The sequence below is a fragment of the Trichomycterus rosablanca genome, chromosome 4 (assembly GCF_030014385.1).
Source record: "Trichomycterus rosablanca isolate fTriRos1 chromosome 4, fTriRos1.hap1, whole genome shotgun sequence".
NCBI classification, from domain to species: domain Eukaryota; kingdom Metazoa; phylum Chordata; class Actinopteri; order Siluriformes; family Trichomycteridae; genus Trichomycterus; species Trichomycterus rosablanca.
The window spans coordinates 7,182,466-7,201,313 of record NC_085991.1 but is presented as its reverse complement, the minus strand read 5'-3'; the positions used below and the strand labels follow the sequence as shown (position 1 = coordinate 7,201,313).

The window sequence follows — 18,848 nt, the reverse complement described above, 5'->3', positions numbered from 1 at the left end:
GAAATATTCCCTCATGTGTGTATTATTATGTGTCACATTTTTGTGTGTTTATCAAAGTACCTGAAGGATTTAGTACCAGGTTTTAGTGCTAATCCCTCCATAGAAAAACTTAAACATCATCAATAATTGTACAATGTGACCTCATGTAGGTCAAACAAACTTTGTTCAAGTCAGCCATAACATTAAAAGCACCTCCTTGTTTCTACACACACTGTCCATTTTATCAGCTCCACTTACCAAATAGGAGCACTTTGTAGTTCTACAATTACTGACTGTAGTCAATCTGTTTCCTTGCATTCTTTGTTAGCCCCCTACACACTGTTCTTCAATGGTCAGGACCCCCACAGGACCCTCAAAGAGCAGGTATTATTTAGGTGGTGGATCAGACACATTACTGTCACTGCTGGACTCAGAATAGTCCACCAACCAAAAATATCCAGCCAACAGCGCTCCATGGGCAGCGTCCTGTGACCACTGATGATGGTCTAGAAGATGACCAACTCAAACCGCAGCAATAGATGAGCGATCGTCTCTGACTTTACATCTACAAGGTGGACCAACACACACTAACACACCACCACCATGTCAGTGTCACTGCAGTGCTGAGAATGATCCACCACCCAATTAATACCTACTCTGTAGTGGTCCTGTGGTGGTCCTGACCATTGAAGAACAGCATGAAAGGGGGCTAACACAGCATGCAGAGAAACAGATGGACTACAGTCAGTAATTGTAGAACTACAAAGTGCTTCTATATGGTAAGTGGAGCAGGTAAAATAAACAGTGAGTTTGGAAACAACAGTTTGGACAGTGGTTTTAATGTTATGGCTGTGAGGAGAAAGTGCTACTCACCGAGCCCAACTGATGAAACAATGGATTCCAAATGAAATGTAATAACCACAAGGGGTGTGTTCAAAAACCTAGTGAGCTGCCTTGCTGTCTTACTGCCTACATAGGCAGCTGCCTAAGAGAGGATTCTAATAAGTCATCGACTTACAGTGCCAGTGATAGCTCAGTGGTTAAGTTGCTGGACTAGTAAACAGAAGGTTGCCGGTTCAAGCCCCGCCACCACCTAGTTGCCACTGTTGGGTCCCTGAGCAAGGCCCTTAACCCTCAATTGCTCATCATGTTCCGCTCATTCTGTAAGTCGCTTTGGATAAAAGCATCTGCTAAATGCTGAAAATGTAAATGTAACACAGTTATACATTAATACAAATTAAAAATCAATAATATTTAATTTACGTTCGTTTCTCCGCACCGTCTGCCATATTTTAAATTTTTCTGTGATAAAAGTTGTGCCGCACTGAATGCTGGGATTGCCTTCACCGCTAAGGCAGCATCGGATGCTCCCTCATTATTCTATCAAAGTACAGTTCAGATTTAAGGTGCCTTACTAGGCAGCATTTTAAGCTGTCTATGTAGAGAGCTTACTAGGTTTTCGAACACACCCATAGACACATATAGATAAACAAGAAAATAATCAATATATGTGGAGTAAAGCTTCTAGTCTCTAATCTGGGAAGTATTTAATGTGCAGATAAGCACCTCCTAAGCTGCAAAAGTGTACGTTCGGACCCTCTGTGTAAGCTTGGTAGTTAATTAGCTTCCTTCTCCGAGACTGTTTCCTTCACTTCCGTTCCTTCAATCCACCGGCTAGGCTAATAAATGTGACCTTTGCTTTAACAGCTTTCAACTCTGTTTTAAATGACACAAAGGTCGAAGCAAAAAAAAGCGGTTTGTCATGGCGTACAGAAGGTATTTTTGTCCCGTCGTTATGCGACGTGAATATTCTTGACTTCTTGACGTTCATAATAGCCGAGAGCAATGCTGACTGCTGAAATTCAGGTGAATTGGGCTGGCTGAACAGTACTTGAAACTCGACAATTGGTTCTGGGAGTGGCATCAAGTTTAAAAAGCATTAAGTTTTAAGGTATTTTTTCCCATAAGGATGTATGGGGAAACCTGTTAATGTGTTCCATGGTCCCGTGGAACTGCATATATTTCAAGCTAATGTAAAATAATGGGGTTGTTTTTGACACTTATACACTGGAAATAACACAAATACAATATAAAAACACAGAACAATTGAAAACCAGTTCAAAATCAATAAAAATAGGCCGCTCGGGTGGCGCAGCGGTAAAAATACACGCTAGCGCACCAGAGCTGGGATCTCGAATACATCGTATTGAATGGGCTAAGCAGCCATGAACAACTGGCCTGTTGTTCATATAAGAGTGGGGTATTAAGCCGGATAGGGACTCCTCGTAACTGATGCACTACGACCTCTGCTGGCTGATTGATGGCGCCTGCACAGAGGTGGGAAAAGAGTGCGGATCAGGGTGTGTCTCTCCGTACACAAGGCTGATTCGCATATATGCACTCGCCTATTGTGGGTGACAAATTGCATATGGCTGCTGCCCACGTGTCGAAGGGGGCGTGGGTTAGCTTCATTCTCCTCAAATCAGAGCGGGGGTCGGCATTAGTGGAGTGGAGGTGTGACACAATCGGGCAATAAAACCTGCACTTTAGCTTTACTTCTTTATTGTTTCCTTGTGCTTCTTAATCGTGGAGATGCTTGATCTAGGAATACCATATTTCATTCAGTAAAGGCGCATTTACATGAGAAGCAGCACACTAGCTTTTGTTTCCTTTGGAGTGTGCCATGCACAAAGCTTAACGTGACTTATTGTACTAAAACTACGAGCGAGGAATTTCATCAGTGGAGAGAACTTATGAGCGGTAATAATTAAGAGAGGTTTAATGTTTCTATGTCGTTCTTTTAATACATTAAGCCACGTTAAGCATTTCTCTCGGAAAAGCTGATTCCTACAATTTCTCAGCACCTCGAGCTACAACACAAGTTTAAAAGTGAAACAGGAGGAAAATCCACCTAAACACAGATACATGTGGACACTTTCGAGTGAATTTGACGGTTATTCCACACGAATGCAGATCCGTCTTATATATGCACTGATGACTTTTACTGCACCACTCAAGCCAATCACTGAACAAAGTGACAGTCGCATGCAAGTCAAGTTTAAGGATACAAAGGGTTTCGAGTTTTAAAGATTTTGAGTTTAGGTACCACTGTTATTCAAATTAGAACGTAGCTATGAGCAGCATTTAGGATAGCATAGCCAATTGCATCCAAGGAGGGTACGACTGCTGGACACATGCTCCATCTGAGACATGGGCAGTCCACCCCTTCTTATTCCCCCATACTTTGTTGAATTTGTGCTTGCGCATGGAGAGTCACACACTGAGCAATCTCTGCATTCCTCTGCTCTTATATAGGCACATCGGGCTAGTAAACAGGGTCCTTACACAGCGTCAAAGACCGCACCCCCTTTCTTTTTTTAGTCCCGTCTTTTCCCACCTAGCAGACTTGAGTGCAATTTTGCCTGCTGCAGGCACTGACCGGTAGCAGAGCGTTGAATATCTCAACGCACCACCTGAAAATTCATAAATGAATTCAAAAACCTTTAACACACTTATCACTTAAGGTTCCGAGCGGACAGAAGAGAAAGAGCCGAGCTCATTATCCCACAGCACGTCTTTAAGCCTCCTTTAAAGATCCTCCCTACAGACCACATCCACTTGGCTTACCCGGTCTGAAGAGATTACAAAACAGGGAAAGATTTACACAGACAAATTAAGCCCAGAAAAAGATTCTTAGCTTTAACACTTCACAATTACTGTTCCCGGTCACGGAGGGAACGCTGCGCACCGATTCGATGTGGTTCGTGCCCGAAAACGGGATTGCAGTCCTTTATCTGACCTTTCTGACGGCAGGTTACTCACGTGGGTTGCTTGAGCACATAAATAAACCCAAGGTGGTGGTTACAACATGATTAAACCATTGGGAACTCAATCGTCTGCTTCTCAACCCTACATAATATTGCTAATCTCAAAACTACTGCTAGTTTTGTCTGTATGACCTAAAGTTGGGTTACAACATGATTAAACCATTGGAAACTCAATAATCTGCTTTTCAACCCTACATAATATTGCTGATCTTAAAATCTACTGCTAGTTTTGTCTGTATGACCTAAAGTTGGGTTACAACATGATTAAACCATTGGAAACCCAATATTCTGCTTCTCAACCCTTCATAATATTGCTGATCTTAAAATCTACTGCTAGTTTGTCTATATGACCTAAAGTTGGGTTACAACATGATCAAACCATTGGGAACTCAATAATCTGTTTATCAACCCTACATAATATTGCTGATCTTAAAATCTACTGCTAGTTTTGTCTGTATGACCTAAAGTTGGGTTACAACATGATCAAACCATTGGAAACTCAATCATCTGCTTCAGCTGTGATCCTTTCAAAATTTTTCAACCCTACGTAACATTGCTAATCTCAAAACCTATAAGCATCTGCTAAATGCTGAAAATGAAAATCTCCACGTGCGTCAATGAGCCTTGGTCGCCCCTGTCGCCAGTTTACCACTGCTCCTTCCTTGGACCACTGCAGACCGGGAACACCCCACAAGAGCTGCAGTTTTGGAGATGCTCTGACCCAGTCGTCCAGCCATCACAATTTGGCCCTTGTCAAACTCACTCAAATCCTTACGCTTGCCCATTTTTCCTGCTTCTAACACATCAACTTTGAGGATAAAATGTTCACTTGCTGCCTAATATATCCCCCCCCACTAACAGGTGCCGTGATGAAGAGATAATCAGTGTTATTCACTTCACCTGTCAGTGGTCATAATGTTATGCCTGGTCGGTGTAAATGACGTATCTTATTGTAATCCAAGGGAATCATTCCTATTTTGTTCTAGTGCTTTAATTCTGTGTTTTGGTTTATTTCAGGTTTGGTTTAATCAAATCGTTTCTGTATTTAAAAACACGCCTGATTGGGTAGAGCTTGCAATCTGAGTAAAAGGAAAAAGAAGAAAACTCCCCTTTGAAACTGAGACCGTTTGTTCACTGTGGAGGCACTCGGCGCTCTAACTACGTGTCTCAAGAATTAATGAGAACATCTGGTTTCAAGCCTGACAGCATTAGTAAGCACATCACAGCAAATGTTGTTTTCTCGCTTAAAACAGCAGCAGACGACGGCTATACATCATTAAACCGACGATTGGCGGCGTTCAACGTCACGGCCATACCTTTATCAGCGCACAGATAAGAACTCAGGGAATAAATAAGTGAACCTGAGCTTGGAGGATCAGTATGCTGCTGGCATCACTGGATCTATGGAAGTCTGATGCGTTAATGTGTGCTCTGTATGACTTCTGTCTGCTTCAGGTCCTCGACGAGGCAAGAACAGGGCAGCATGATGGAACAACGCTACCCCCTACTGGAATGTTTTCTTCCCCTTTTCACCCCAGCATCCCATTACAAACATAAAAGGCCACTAGCAGAGTTCCACTAAGATCAGATTGTGAGTTCTGAACCACCTTCTTGTTTCTACACTCACTGTCCATTTTATCAGCTCCACTTACCACATAGAAGCACTTTGTAGTTCTACAATTACTGACTGTAGTCCATCTGTTTCTCTGTATGCTTTGTTACCCCCCTTTCATGCTGTTCTTCAATGGTCAGGTATTATTTAGGTGGTGGATCATTCTCAGCACTGCAGTGACACTGACAAGGTGGTGGTGTGTTAGTGTGTGTTGTGCTGGTATGCTGATGGAGTTTTTTAAACACCTCACTGTCATGGCTGGATTACTGACCGGGCCAATGGGGCCAGCGCCCAGGGGCCCTTGAGGTCAGGGGGCCCCGGGGGGGCCCTGGCCCAAAACATTTTGCGATGCCTATCAACATTTATGATACAATATATTTTTATTTCCGAGGGCCCTCCATTTTAAGGATCCTCTGACTATTAGGGACTTTGACCCCAGGGCCTCTTGGGGGCCCTAGCCATGCTTTTGGGCCCTAGCCATGCTTTTGGGCCCCTTATGAAAATGGATGAGGCGTTGTGGCACTGCTCTGACTTCGACTTCTGGCTATTAGGGGTCCTAGGAAAGAGGGGGGCATATTTTTAGAGGGCCCTGGTTATGAGCGCCCCTACCAGGGGACCCTAGAGAAGAGCAGGGCATACCATTAGAGGGCCCTTGATCACGAGGGCCCCTGCTATGGGGCCCTTGACTTCCATAGAAGTCGTTTACCATGGCTCCTTGACTTTCTAGGGACCTACAAATTGCCAGGCAAGCTACCATATTTCATATTTCATTCAGGATTAGGATGCGCCAAAACTGCCTGAACTCACTGTCACTTCTGGCCATTGAATCAGATTTGGTCAGACAGCTTAATTTTGATGAATTAGTGGATGACTTTGCAAGAAAGAAGAGTAGAAAGAAACTTATATAAAATAGATTCTTGTGTTAGGGTTAGTTATTGACAGGTTGTTTAATGTATTAATTTATTTATGTTTTTGGAGGGGGGGGGGGGCGGGGTGGGGGGGGGGGGGGGTGATTGCCCAGACTATCCTTAATCCGTCCTTGCTCACTGTCACTGCTGGACTGAGAATAGTCCACCAACCAAAATATCCAGCCAACAACGCCCCGTGGGCAGCGGCCTGTGACCACTGATGATGGTCTAGAAGATGACCGACTCAAACAGCAGCAATAGATGAGCGATCGTCTCTGACTTTATATCTACAAGGTGGACCAACTAGGTAGGAGTGTCTAATAGAGTGGACAGTGAGTGGACACGGTATTTAAACACCCCAGCAGCGCTGCTGTGTCTGATCCACTCATACCAGCACAACACACACTAACACACCACCAGAGTCACTGCAGTGCTGAGAATGATCCACCACCTAAATATTACCTGCTCTGTAGTGGTCCTGTGGGGGTCCTGACCATTGAAGAACAGGGTGAAAGCAGACTAAAAAGCATGCGGAGAAACAGATGGACTACAGTCAGTAATTGTAGAACTACAAAGTGCTCCTATATGGTAAGTGGAGCTGATAAAGTGGACAATGTGTGTAGAAACAAGGTGGTGGTTTTAATGTTATGGCCGATCGGTGTGTGTGTGTGTGTGTGTGTGTGTGTGTGTGTGTAAGGAAACATCCCCCCCTTTTAACCATAATGGCATGGCAGGTGGGCATGATTCTGTAACCCAGATCCTTGTTAATCTCTATACTAAATTGGCCTCTTATAACCACATAAATAACATAAATAAAGAAATAGTTCTTAGCACTAGGTCTGAGCACAGAGATGTGGTACGACTTCAGCTCCTCCTCCTCCAATACATTATCATGGGCGTGGCTCAAAATGTCCTGCCTTTGAAAGATTTGGGGAAGGCAATTACATCACTTATGCTGGGAGCCCCAACAATTATTAACATCAGTCTGTTCAACCCTGTAGAGCATGCAAGTGTCGTAATGGCATGGCAGGTGGGCATAATTCTATAACCCATCCCCCTGTCAATCTCTATTTCTTCTTAATAGAATATAAATAGTGGAATGTTACAACCATAAAACACATTTAAATCAGTATATTTGTGTTTATTAAAAGGACTATAAGAGCATGATAAACCAGTCAAGGCTTTTCATCCTCTTGGTTCTTAGTGCTAGGCCTGAGGACAGAGATGTGGTACGATTTCAGCTCCTCCTCTGACACATAATCAGGGGCGTGGCTCACCAGGTCATGGCCTTTGAAGGATTTGGGGAAGGCGATTACATCCCTTATGCTGGGAGCACCAACAATTATTAACATCAGTCTGTCCAACCCTGTAGAGCATGCAATTGTTGTACGACAAATGGCGAAGTTGGTATTTAAAGAGCTCTCCCAGCTGCAGCATGATGAGGTGCAGAGACATGGCTTCAGCTCCTCCTTCAACACATAATCAGGGGCGTGGCTCATAGTCATGGCTTTTGAAAGATTTGGGGAAGGCAATTACATCCCTAATGATGGGAGCCCCAACAATTATTGACACCAGTCTGTCAATATATTGTACCAGCACACAAGTGTCGTACAATATATGACAAAAAGGATGACAAAGCTGGTATTTAAAGAGCTCTCCCAGCTGCAGAGTGATGAGGCGCAGAGACTGCCTGATTAAAGGAAACATCACTATTAGTCATCTGCACCTCTATGTTCCCCTTTTAGCCACAATGACATGGCAGGTGGGCATGATACTGTAACCTGTTCCCCTGTCAATCTCTATGCCAAATGGGCCTGTTATAATTACATAAAGCTTAGTAGAATATAAATAGTGCACAACCAAAAAACAATTAAATGCATATATTTATGTGTTTATTAAAAGGACTATAAGAGTATGGTGGAACGGTCAAGGCTTTTCATCCTCTTGGTTCTTAGCGCTAGGCCTGAGGACAGAGATGTGGTACGACTTAAGCTCCTCCTCCGACACATAATCAGGGGCGTGGCTCATCAGGTCATAGCCTTTGAAGGATTTGGGGAAGGCGATTACATCCCTTATGCTGGAAGCACCAACAATTATTGAAACCAGTCTGTCCAACCCTGCAACAGAAGAATGAGAAATAGATCCGTTTAGACGAAAAAATGCAACGATTTTCTTTCCTAAGCGCATGCTACTGAACCTAACAGGGCACGCAGGACAATTTTGTCTCGGGCCTCAAGTCACTCAAAATGTAGCAGCGCTGCCAAGTCATCTCTGTCAGACAATCAGTTTTAGCGTGGAGCATGACCGGTGCTGATATGAGAAGAAAAGTAACAGCAGCCCTTTTGAGACCTTATTTTTAAAGAACTGATGGATCTTGTTGGGTAGCAGGTGTCGTAGTATGCGCTTACCTAAAGCAATCCCGCCGTGTGGAGGGGCACCCGAGTCCAGCGCTTCCAAAAGGTGAGACAGGAGAGAATGATCCTCCTGTAAAAAGAATATTCTGAATAAGACGGCCAGCCCATGTACACTATACAGACACAAGTATTGGGACACCCCTTTTTATTACTGAATGCACGCTAAAGTGTAATAACTTGATTATATAAGATAAGGCCAACCAAACTGCTATTTAGAGTGCTCTCCCAGCTGCAGCGAATTGCCAGTGATGAGGCGCAGAGACTGCCTGATTAAAGGAAAGTCACTGTCACTGTCTGTGCCTCAATGCCTACATTTCAGCCATAATGGCAAGGCAGCTGGGCATGATTCTGTAACCCGTCCCCCTGACAATCTCTCTGTTCTCTGTTATATGATTCTAATCAGTATCAACAAAATACTTCATTGCTGCTCATTGAGATTCTATCAGTTATTAAATACAAGGGGGGGCTGGACCACCAGTGACCACCAATTAGCATGGCATGTCATTCCAAATCCAAAGACCCCAGCCTTCTGCGACTATAATAGCCCTCCACTCTCCAGAGAAGGCTTTATACATGATATTTGAGTGTAACCATGGAAGTTTGTGCCCATTCGGTTAAAAGAACATTTAAAAAGTGGCATTTCAATCCATCCCAGGGGCACAGCTATGCTAAAAGAGAAAATACCCATTCTTAGCACAAAGTTGGAAGCATATAGTTCATTTGCAAGAGCAAATTAGAAATGGGTGTGGCTAAAACTCAGCCATATAACTTCAATAAATAGGATGTGCTGTGTGGCACCATCTCTACCAGATGGTTAACAGTTGATGCTATAATATGCACTATTTAGGCTTTAAATATAGTACACACTGTCCGTCATCTGCATCCCCATGCCCTTCTTTTAGCCATAATGGCATGGCAGGTGGGCATCATTCTGTAACCCGTCCCCATGTCAATCTCTACACCAAATGGGCCCATAATAATCACATAACCCTCCCACTCCTACAGTGAATACTTTACTTTTAGTATGTTTTCCAGGACGTAGAGCTGCTGAGTGGCGTCGTGAATGCGGATGGAGCCGCCGCCAATCTCGCAGCCATTCAGCACCAGGTCGTAGTGTTGGCCGCGCACCTGAGGAGTCGAATAAAAGGAGAAACGAGACATAGATGTCATTCAAATACAAGTAGTACATTCATTCTACATCTGGCGGAAAACTGCAGAGGCGGCAACTGTCACTTCAAAGAAGGTATTTTATTCTTTTCCCCAAGAGAAATATGAACTTAAGGTGCATCAAAGCATTTCGCTTTGGATTTATGTTAACAGAGTCTCTCTGGAAATTCCCCCTGTTCGGAGGATCGTTTTTTTCTGTATTTTTTTTGGTACAACCTCAATTCCAAAACAGAAAATAAGACAATAGGAACAATGCAGTACAAAGGGAATTTTATATACACCGATCAGCCATAACATTAAAACCACCTCCTTGTTTCTACACTCACTGTCCATTTTATTGAAGCACTTTGTAGTTCTACAATTACTGACTGTAGTCCATCTGTTTCTCTGCATGCTTTGTTAGCCCACTTTCATGCTGTTCTTCAATGGTCAGGACTCTCCCAGGACCACCACAGAGCAGGTATTATTTAGGTGGTGGATTCTCAGCACTGCAGTGACAATGACATGGTGGTGGTGTGTCAGTGTAAGTTGTGCTGGTATGAGTGGATCAGACAGAGCAGCGCTGCTGGAGTTTTTTAATACCGTGTCCACTCATTGTCCACTCTATTAGACACTCCTACCTAGTTGGTCCACCTTGTAGATGCAAAGTCAGAGACGATCGCTCATCTATTGCTGCTGTTTGAGTTGGTCATCTTCTAGACCTTCATCAGTGGTCACAGGACGCTGCCCATGGGGCGCTGTTGGCTGGATACTTTTTTGGTTGGTGGACTATTCTCAGTCCAGCAGTGACAGTGAGGTGTTTCTTGTTGTGCGGCAACAGTGCCACCTACCGAGCCACCGTGCTGCCCGTTTCTATTTACATACATGTAAAAGACAGACATATACAACTGGTTTGAGTGTAGCAGGTGCAGCAGTGTTGTTGGGATTTTTAAACACCTTCAGTTCTGTTATCCTGGGGTCAGAAAGTATCCAGTGATGAAAGACTAGAGGAAGATAAACACACGGGCATAGATCTAAAAGGCCAGAAAGTTTAAATAGTACTTAAAATCCCAACAACACTGCTGCACCTGCTACACTTATACCAGAACAACATACTACAATTACAATGTTTGTGTCACTGCAGTGCTGAATCATTTGGAGTACAGAGGGGTGACAAAGTGTACAGAGCAAAAGATGGGCTACATTTAGTAATTGTATACCTACATCCTCCCTGCTATATTGGTCCCCCCGGTAAAAATATAACATGAAATAAACAAACCTTATCAGGTTCAGTATAGAGCAGGTGGACATCCTCAGGCACCGGGGCAGTGAAGGGGTGGTGTGCAGACTCCAGCTGTCCCGGCTCATCCTCTTTGGGCAAGAACAGGGGAAAGTCCACCACCCACAGAAAGTGATAGACCGATGGGTCCCGAACAGAGACGCCCCGCCCCTCCAACAGCTCAGCACACTGCAGTCTGAGCTTTCCCAGCAGAGGACGCTAGAAACATAAGGGAGAAGCATAAGACATGTACACTATATTGCCAAAAGTATTCGCTCGTCTGCCTTCACACTCATGTACACTTGAGTGACGTCCCACTTGACTTGACTTGACCTTTGCAGCTATGACAGCTTCAACTCTTCTGGGAAGGCTTTCCACAAGGTTTAGGAGTGTGTTTATGGGAATGTTTGACCATTCTTCCAAAAGCACATTTATGAAATCAGACTTCGATGTTGGACGCAAAGGCCTGGCTCGCAGTCTCCGCTCTAATTCATCCCAAAGGTGTTCTATCAGGTGCAGGCCAGTCAAGTTCTTCAACCCCAAACTCGCTCATCCACGTCTTTATGGACCTTGCTTTGTGCACTGGTGTGCATTCATGTTGGAACAGGAAGGGGCCATCCCCAAACTGTTCCCACAAAGTTGGGAGCATGAAATTGTCCAAAATCTCTTGGTGTGCTGAAGCATTAAGAGTTCCTTTTACTGGAACTAAAAGTTCCATAATCCCCCCTCCACCAAACTTGGCACAATGCAGTCAGACAAGTACCGTTCTCCTGGCAACCGCCAAACCCAGACTCGTCCATCGGATTGCCAGACGGAGAAGCGTGATTCGTCACTCCAGAGAACACGTCTCCACGGCTCTAGAGTCCAGTAGCGGCGTGCTTTACACCACTGCATCTGACGCTTTGCATCACGCTTGGTGATGTAAGGCTTGGATGCAGCTGCTCGGCCATGGAAACCCATTCCATAAAGCTCTCTACACACTGTTCTTGAGCTAATCTGAAGGCCACATGAAGTTTGGAGGTCTGTAGCGATTGACTCTGCAGAAAGTTGGCGACCTCTGCGCACTAATTTTACAGTGGTGTTCAAAGAAATAGCAGTAATTCTAAAAAAGTGAATAAAGTGCAAAATCATTATAATAACTTTTATTTCCATAAATGCAAATGCACTGAAAATACTACATTTTCAATTCTAAATCAGAACATTAACAAAATTTAGCCAGTTTGTGTTAATCCTTTACAGAAAGTTAAGAAAAATTAATATTATATGTATGTATGTATGTATGTATGTATGTATAAACTGAAAAAATGTTTGAGGTTTCACTTTACTTTCAATTACTGAACTAATATTTAGTGGCATAACAATTGTTTCGGAGATCTGTGTTGCATGGAGTCGACCAACTTCTGGCACCTCTGAACAGGTATTCCAGTCCAGGATGATTACACTACATTCCACAGTTCTTCTGCATTTTTGGGTTTTGCCTAAAAAAAAACGCACTTCAGATGTTCTCTATGGGATTGAAGTCAGGGGATTGGGCTGGCCACTCTATTACCTCAATCTTGTTTGTCTGTAACCAAGTAGTTTTGGGTCATTGACATGTTGAAACACCCATTTTAAGGACATTTCTTCTTCGACATAGGGCAACATGATCTCCTCAAGTATTCTGATATATTTAAACTGATCCATGATCCCTCGTATGCGATAAATAGACGTAACACCATGGTATGAAGAACATCCCCATATCATCATTTTGAACCACCATGCTTTACTGTCTTCACAGTGAACTTTGGCTTGTGTTCAGTGCTCGGGGGTCGTCTGACATACTGTCTAGACCCAAAAAGAACAATTTTGATTTCACCAGTCCACAAAATGTTGAGCCATTTCTCTTTGGACCAGTCAATGTGTTCCTTGGCAGATTTGAACCCATTCAGGCCACGTCTTTATCTTAACAACGGGACTTTGCAGGAGTTCTTGCTGGTAAATTGGCTTCACTTAATCATCTTCTGTACTCACTGGTAACTTCAGATGTTCCTTGATCTTTATGGAGGTGATTATTGGCTGAGCTTTTGCCATTCTGGCTATTCTTTGATCCATTCGAACAGTAGTTCCATGCTTCCTTCTGCATCTTTCAGGTTTTGGTTGTCACTTCAAGGCATTTGAGATCATTTTAGCTGAGCAGCCTATCATTTGCTGAACTTCTCTGTATGTTTTTCCCTCTAAAATTAACTTTTTAATCAAAGTACGCTGTTCATCAAAACAATATCTGGAACAACCCATTTTACCCAGTATTTCAGAAGGAAATGCGCTATAACCAACCTGTGCAACATTTGCCACCCTCCTACATTAAATAAGGGCCAAAATTGACACCCGTTCTTCTGCAGAATGAATGACTTCACCAATTGAACTCCTCACTGCTATTATTTTGAACAAGCCCCTTTCAATCAATGCTTCAATAACTCAGAATGAGCAGCATGTATGTCCTAATTGTTGGGTTTGTTTTGTTTTCATTACTCTACTACACTTTCAAGTAAATTATTTGCTATGTAGAAATATCACATTTACTAAAAACAGTGATTTATCAGGTTAATGGTGTTGGACTGCTATTTTTTTGAACACCACTGTACGTGACCTACCACTTCGTGGCTGACTTACTCTCCTTCCCAATTGCTTTCACTTTGTTATAATATAAAACTGACAGTCGACTGTGAAATATTTAGTAGCGAGGAAATTTTACGACTGGACTTGTTGCACAGGTGGCATCCTATCACGGTACCACGCTGGAATTCACTGAGCTCCTGAGAGCGACCCATTCTTTCACTAATGTTTGTAGAAGCAGTCTGAATGCCTGGTGCTTGATTTTATACACCTATGGCCATGGAAGTGATTGGAACACCTGAATTCAGTTTGTCCTAAGAATAGACAACAGCTAAAGACAGCTTACCTTCCCTTCATTTGTCATTTTCCCACAACAATTATTTTTCTAGTGTTGGCTTGTTTTGAGGAAGCACAGCATTTTCTTTTTCCCTTTTTTTAGTCAGTCAGCCTTTTTAATATGAAACTTCAGGACACTTGGGACTTAAGCCAAGTGCTTAAATTTATGTGTCCAGAAAGTGGGCAATACTGGAGTCTAATGAGCCCAGTGAGGCTAACTGCAACCACTTACTCTAAGTCTTAGCATATTTTTTGGGAAATATAGTAGATCGCTGCACTAAAATAGTGACAAGAGTGGTCAAGCAGGATGTCTTAAAGTTAGTGGTCTACTTAATTCTCAAGCAACGCAGTCTGGGTATACATGCTAGCGCCCATGCTGTCGCCTTGACACATTACAACCAGTGGGATTGCAGAAAATAGCCAATTACTTTCATTATATTTTCATCCTTGCTTATCCTGGTCAGGGTCGTGGCAAGTCCGCTTCCAATGGGAAACACTGGGCGCAAGGCAGGAATACTCTGGACAGGGCATCGCAAACCCCACCGCCCAGTCACGCTGGTCTGATAGCACAGCTGAGGTTCGAACCCAGGTCTCAGCGGTGGTGAGCTAGAGATCCAGACTGTGGTTACAGGTGCATAGGTGCATGCTGACTCAAGTGGATACAAGGTAAACCACATTGGCACCCCAAGACAGTCATATCCAATTACCATTGATCTACTGCTGCAGACCTCTACCCGACACATGTGCATACGGAGAGTCACGGACTGATCCCCATTATTCCCCATCTTTGTGAAGCCACATGACCAGTCAGCAGAGGCAGTTATTAGGGTTCCAATTAATACCAATGTCCAACAAGCTCATAGTCAGGTGTCCATACAATTTGGGCACATTGGGGAAGGGGGTTCAATTAATATCAATGTACAACAAGCTCATAGTCAGGTGTCCATACAATTTGGGCACATTGGGGAAGGGGGTTCAATTAATATCAATGTACAACAAGCTCATAGTCAGGTGTCCATACAATTTGGGCATACTGGGGAAGTTCCAATTAATACCAATGTCCAACAAGCTCATAGTCAGGTGTCCCTATAATTTGGGCATACTGGGGAAGTTCCAATTAATGCCAATGTCCAACAAGCTCATAGTCAGGTGTCCCTACAATTTGGGCATACTGGGGAAGTTCCAATTAATGCCAATGTCCAACAAGCTCATAGTCAGGTGTCCCTATAATTTGGGCATATTGGGGGGGGGGGGTCCAAATAATACCAATGTCCAACAAGCTCATAGTCAGGTGTCCATACAATTTGGGCACATTGGGGAAGGGGGTTCAATTAATATCAATGTCCAACAAGCTCATAGTCAGGTGTCCCTACAATTTGGGCATACTGGGGAAGTTCCAATTAATACCAATGTCCAACAAGCTCATAGTCAGGTGTCCGTACAATATAGGCAACGTAGTGTGCTCCACCTGCCTGATAAAGGCACTACATTTACAGTGAAGCAGATATTTAGGTCTTGGATGGCAAGTTGGCATATGCAATCACAACATCTGTGAGCAATTAATGCTGAGATAAATAAACATGGCACACCACTTGTTTCTGGGCTCCAACAGCGATGAGGATGAGATCTCCAGCGCTGGCGTTCATCTTTTGCAGCAGTTGCAGCCTTGTTGTGTCTGGCAACAGCTGACCGAGAGGAGATTTGACCGAGCCTCCTGCCCTGACCAGCATGCAGTCCACCTCCTACACAGCAAAGCATAAAGACAGAAGAAGTCTTGTGAGAAGCTTTTTTATATGAGTGGCTGTTTCTAGGGCTGAAAAGGTCACATAGAGGTCAGTCTACTTTAATAGCATTTGTTTTTTAAATGGGACTTCCAACATGTTATGGTCATGTGTCCAAATACCTATGGCCGTATAGTGTGTATACGTTTTATTACAGAATTATAATGCACTTATGTATGTATTTATATAAATAAAAAGGCTATTCATACAGTAAACTGTAACACTTTGCATTTATTGCTTCTGAATACACATACAGTGGTACCTCGGTATATGCCCTTAATCCGTTCCAGATCCTTGGACTTATACCAAACAGGACGTATACCAAACAAATTTTTCCCATAAAAAATAAAGGGAAAATCCTATTGTTATTGGCATATTATACGTTGATGGGGTTGTATAAAATAATTTATAAAACGGATAGTTCCGGTCCTAAAATCTGATTGGCTGAGCTGAGTTTAAAGTCGTTGTAAAATCCCCTATGACCACCTCACATCATTCCATATTAATACGCCACTAAAACGAAAAAGTACAAACTTGGTTAAACACTATTTTAAGTCATGTACTATACATGGAAATGTCCAGATTAATATAAACATTAAGCGGGTGTTTCGTCCAAGAAATAGTGTAATTGTTAATGAATGTACTAAAAAACACAAAATCACGTGAAAATTCACAGAGAGTTATAGCGCAGGTTGTTCACTGAATGGTAGCAACTGGCGTAACGACGCTTGTGGCTTTGTCTCGCGAAAGGTAAACAAGGGTAGCGCGCGGTGTCGTGACTCATTTTGACCCATACAAGTTCTAGCATGCGAGTCTTATTCCAAACAAAGGTCGTATACCAAGCAAAATTTTTTGTGTCCAAACAGGACGTATACCAAGTTGGACTTATTCCAAAGCGGACGTATACCAAGGTACCACTGTATAACAGATTTAACACCATGCATCATGGGTAAAATAAAGAAAACTTAATTAACTGAAATGCATCTATGTAGAGAGCTGCCTACTAAGGCACCTTAAATTTGAACAGTATTTTGTACTAGACTAGTAATCAGAAGGTCGCTGGTTCAAGCCCCACCACTGCCAGGTTGCTGCTGTTGGGCCCTTGAGCAAGGTCCTTAACCCTCAATTGCTCAGACTATATGCTGTCCCAGTACTGTTAGTCGCTTTGGATAAAGGCGTCTGCTAAATGCTAAAAATGTGAACGTAAATGTAAAATCCCAGCATTCAGTGCGACACAACTTTTTTCATAACAAAATTACAAATATAGCGGACGAATGAGGGGCAACAAACAGAATTTGTAAATAAATTCTCATAGATTTTTAATTCTATGAACGTGTACAAGTGTCATCTATTTGCAAATTTCAAAGGCTTGTCAGTCATCGGAGGGAGACGTTAGCTATCCCAGCTTTTCAATGGGCGCAAGGCACACAGTAACACCCTGGTCGCCCCGCCAGTTAATCGCAGGGCAAACACACACACACACACCCATTCACCTATACGGCAATTTAGTGTCTCCAATTACCTTGACTGCATGTTTTTGGACTGAGTGAGGAAACTCATCGCTTTGGGGATTGGGGATTCCTCATAACTGATGCAATTACGACCTCTGCTGGCTGATTGATGGCGTCTGCACGGGGTTGAGGGATAATGCTGATCAGGGTGTGGCTCTCTGTACACAAATCTGATCCGCATATGAACTCGCCTCATGCAGGTGAAAAGATGCAGTCGGCTACTGCACACGTGTCGGAGGGGGAGTGTGTCAGTTCGCTCTCCTCAGTCGGGGCGGAGGTCAGCACCAGTAGAGAGGAAGCATAATGTAACTGGGTAAAAGTTTCTGGTAGAGGATGTGTTAACTTAGTTTACTTAGAAAACATGGAATTTTTTTATTTAAACACCTGCCGTGCACAATTTGTATTTATTCAGTTATAAATGAACAGTAATTGTGGATTTAAATGTGCAATGTTTGCTTCCTATACAACATATACTGACTTATCTTCATTCAAATAAATGACCAATTAAAATTTACCCTGATGGCCGAACTTCATCATATGACTGTAGATAAATGAGGAGACTTTCACTTGGTGTACAGTACCAGATCAAACTCAAAACAAACCACAGAAAGGAAGAAAGTGACAGTACATCAGAGCATGACTGGCTTTAGAGAAGAATGCCAGAGGCACTGAATGAATAAGATGGAACAAACATGGCAGTGAAATCACTGGGGCTCAACACTGACCTTCACAGAATCTGGATCTCCAGCACAGGACAAAATAAAACATCAAGATAAAAAGTCTGCACACCCTTTGATATGACACCCAAAAATGAGCTGAGGTGCATTTTGTTTTCACTGATACTGCTTGAGATGTTTCTACAATTTAACTGGAGTCCACCTGTGGTAAATCCAATTGATTGGACATGATTGACCAGGGGATTGCCAACACCTGCCTATATAAGGTCCCACAGCTGACAGTGCATATCAGAGCAAACTCCAAGCCATGGGGTCAAAGGAATCATCTGCAGACCTCAGAAACAGGATTGTGTCAAGGCATAGATCTGGAGAAGGGTACAGTGTCCACCATCATTCGTCAATGGAAGAAGTTTAGAACCACCAAAAATCTTCCTAGACCTGGCCGCCCGGCCAACCTGCGTAATCGGGGAAGACGGGCCTTGGCCAGGGATGTGAGCAGGAACCTGAGGGTCACTCTGACAGAGCTCCAGCGTATCCTTGTGAAGGTGGGAGAACCTATGAGAAGATCAATCATCCAGCAGGCAGCACTCCACAAATCCCGCCTTTATGGTAGAGTGGCCAGACAGAAGCGACTCCTTAGTAAAAGGCACATGACAGCCTGCTTGGAGTTTGCAAAAAGGCACCAAGAGGACTCTCAAACCATGAGAAACAAGATTCCAAGCGTCACGTCTGGAGGAAACCAGGCACCGCTTATCACCCGGCTAATGCCATCACTACAGTGAAGCA

General features: G+C 43.3%; 1 protein-coding gene across 2 annotated transcripts in view; it reads right to left on the bottom strand.

Moving 5' to 3' along the window:
* Nucleotides 1–8,196: 8,196 nt before the first annotated feature.
* The window catches only part of dars2 (aspartyl-tRNA synthetase 2, mitochondrial), a 38,329-nt gene continuing 27,677 nt past the window's right edge, over nt 8,197–18,848 (bottom strand). For both annotated transcript variants that reach the window (XM_062993009.1, XM_062993010.1), the window contains exons 13-17: nt 15,683–15,835; nt 11,166–11,384; nt 9,758–9,868; nt 8,735–8,810; nt 8,197–8,443 (exon numbers count right to left, since the gene is read on the bottom strand). In XM_062993009.1, the coding sequence (XP_062849079.1) occupies nt 8,253–8,443; nt 8,735–8,810; nt 9,758–9,868; nt 11,166–11,384; nt 15,683–15,835 (750 nt within the window). In that variant the 3' untranslated portion in view covers nt 8,197–8,252. The remainder of the gene's footprint in view (nt 8,444–8,734; nt 8,811–9,757; nt 9,869–11,165; nt 11,385–15,682; nt 15,836–18,848) is intronic.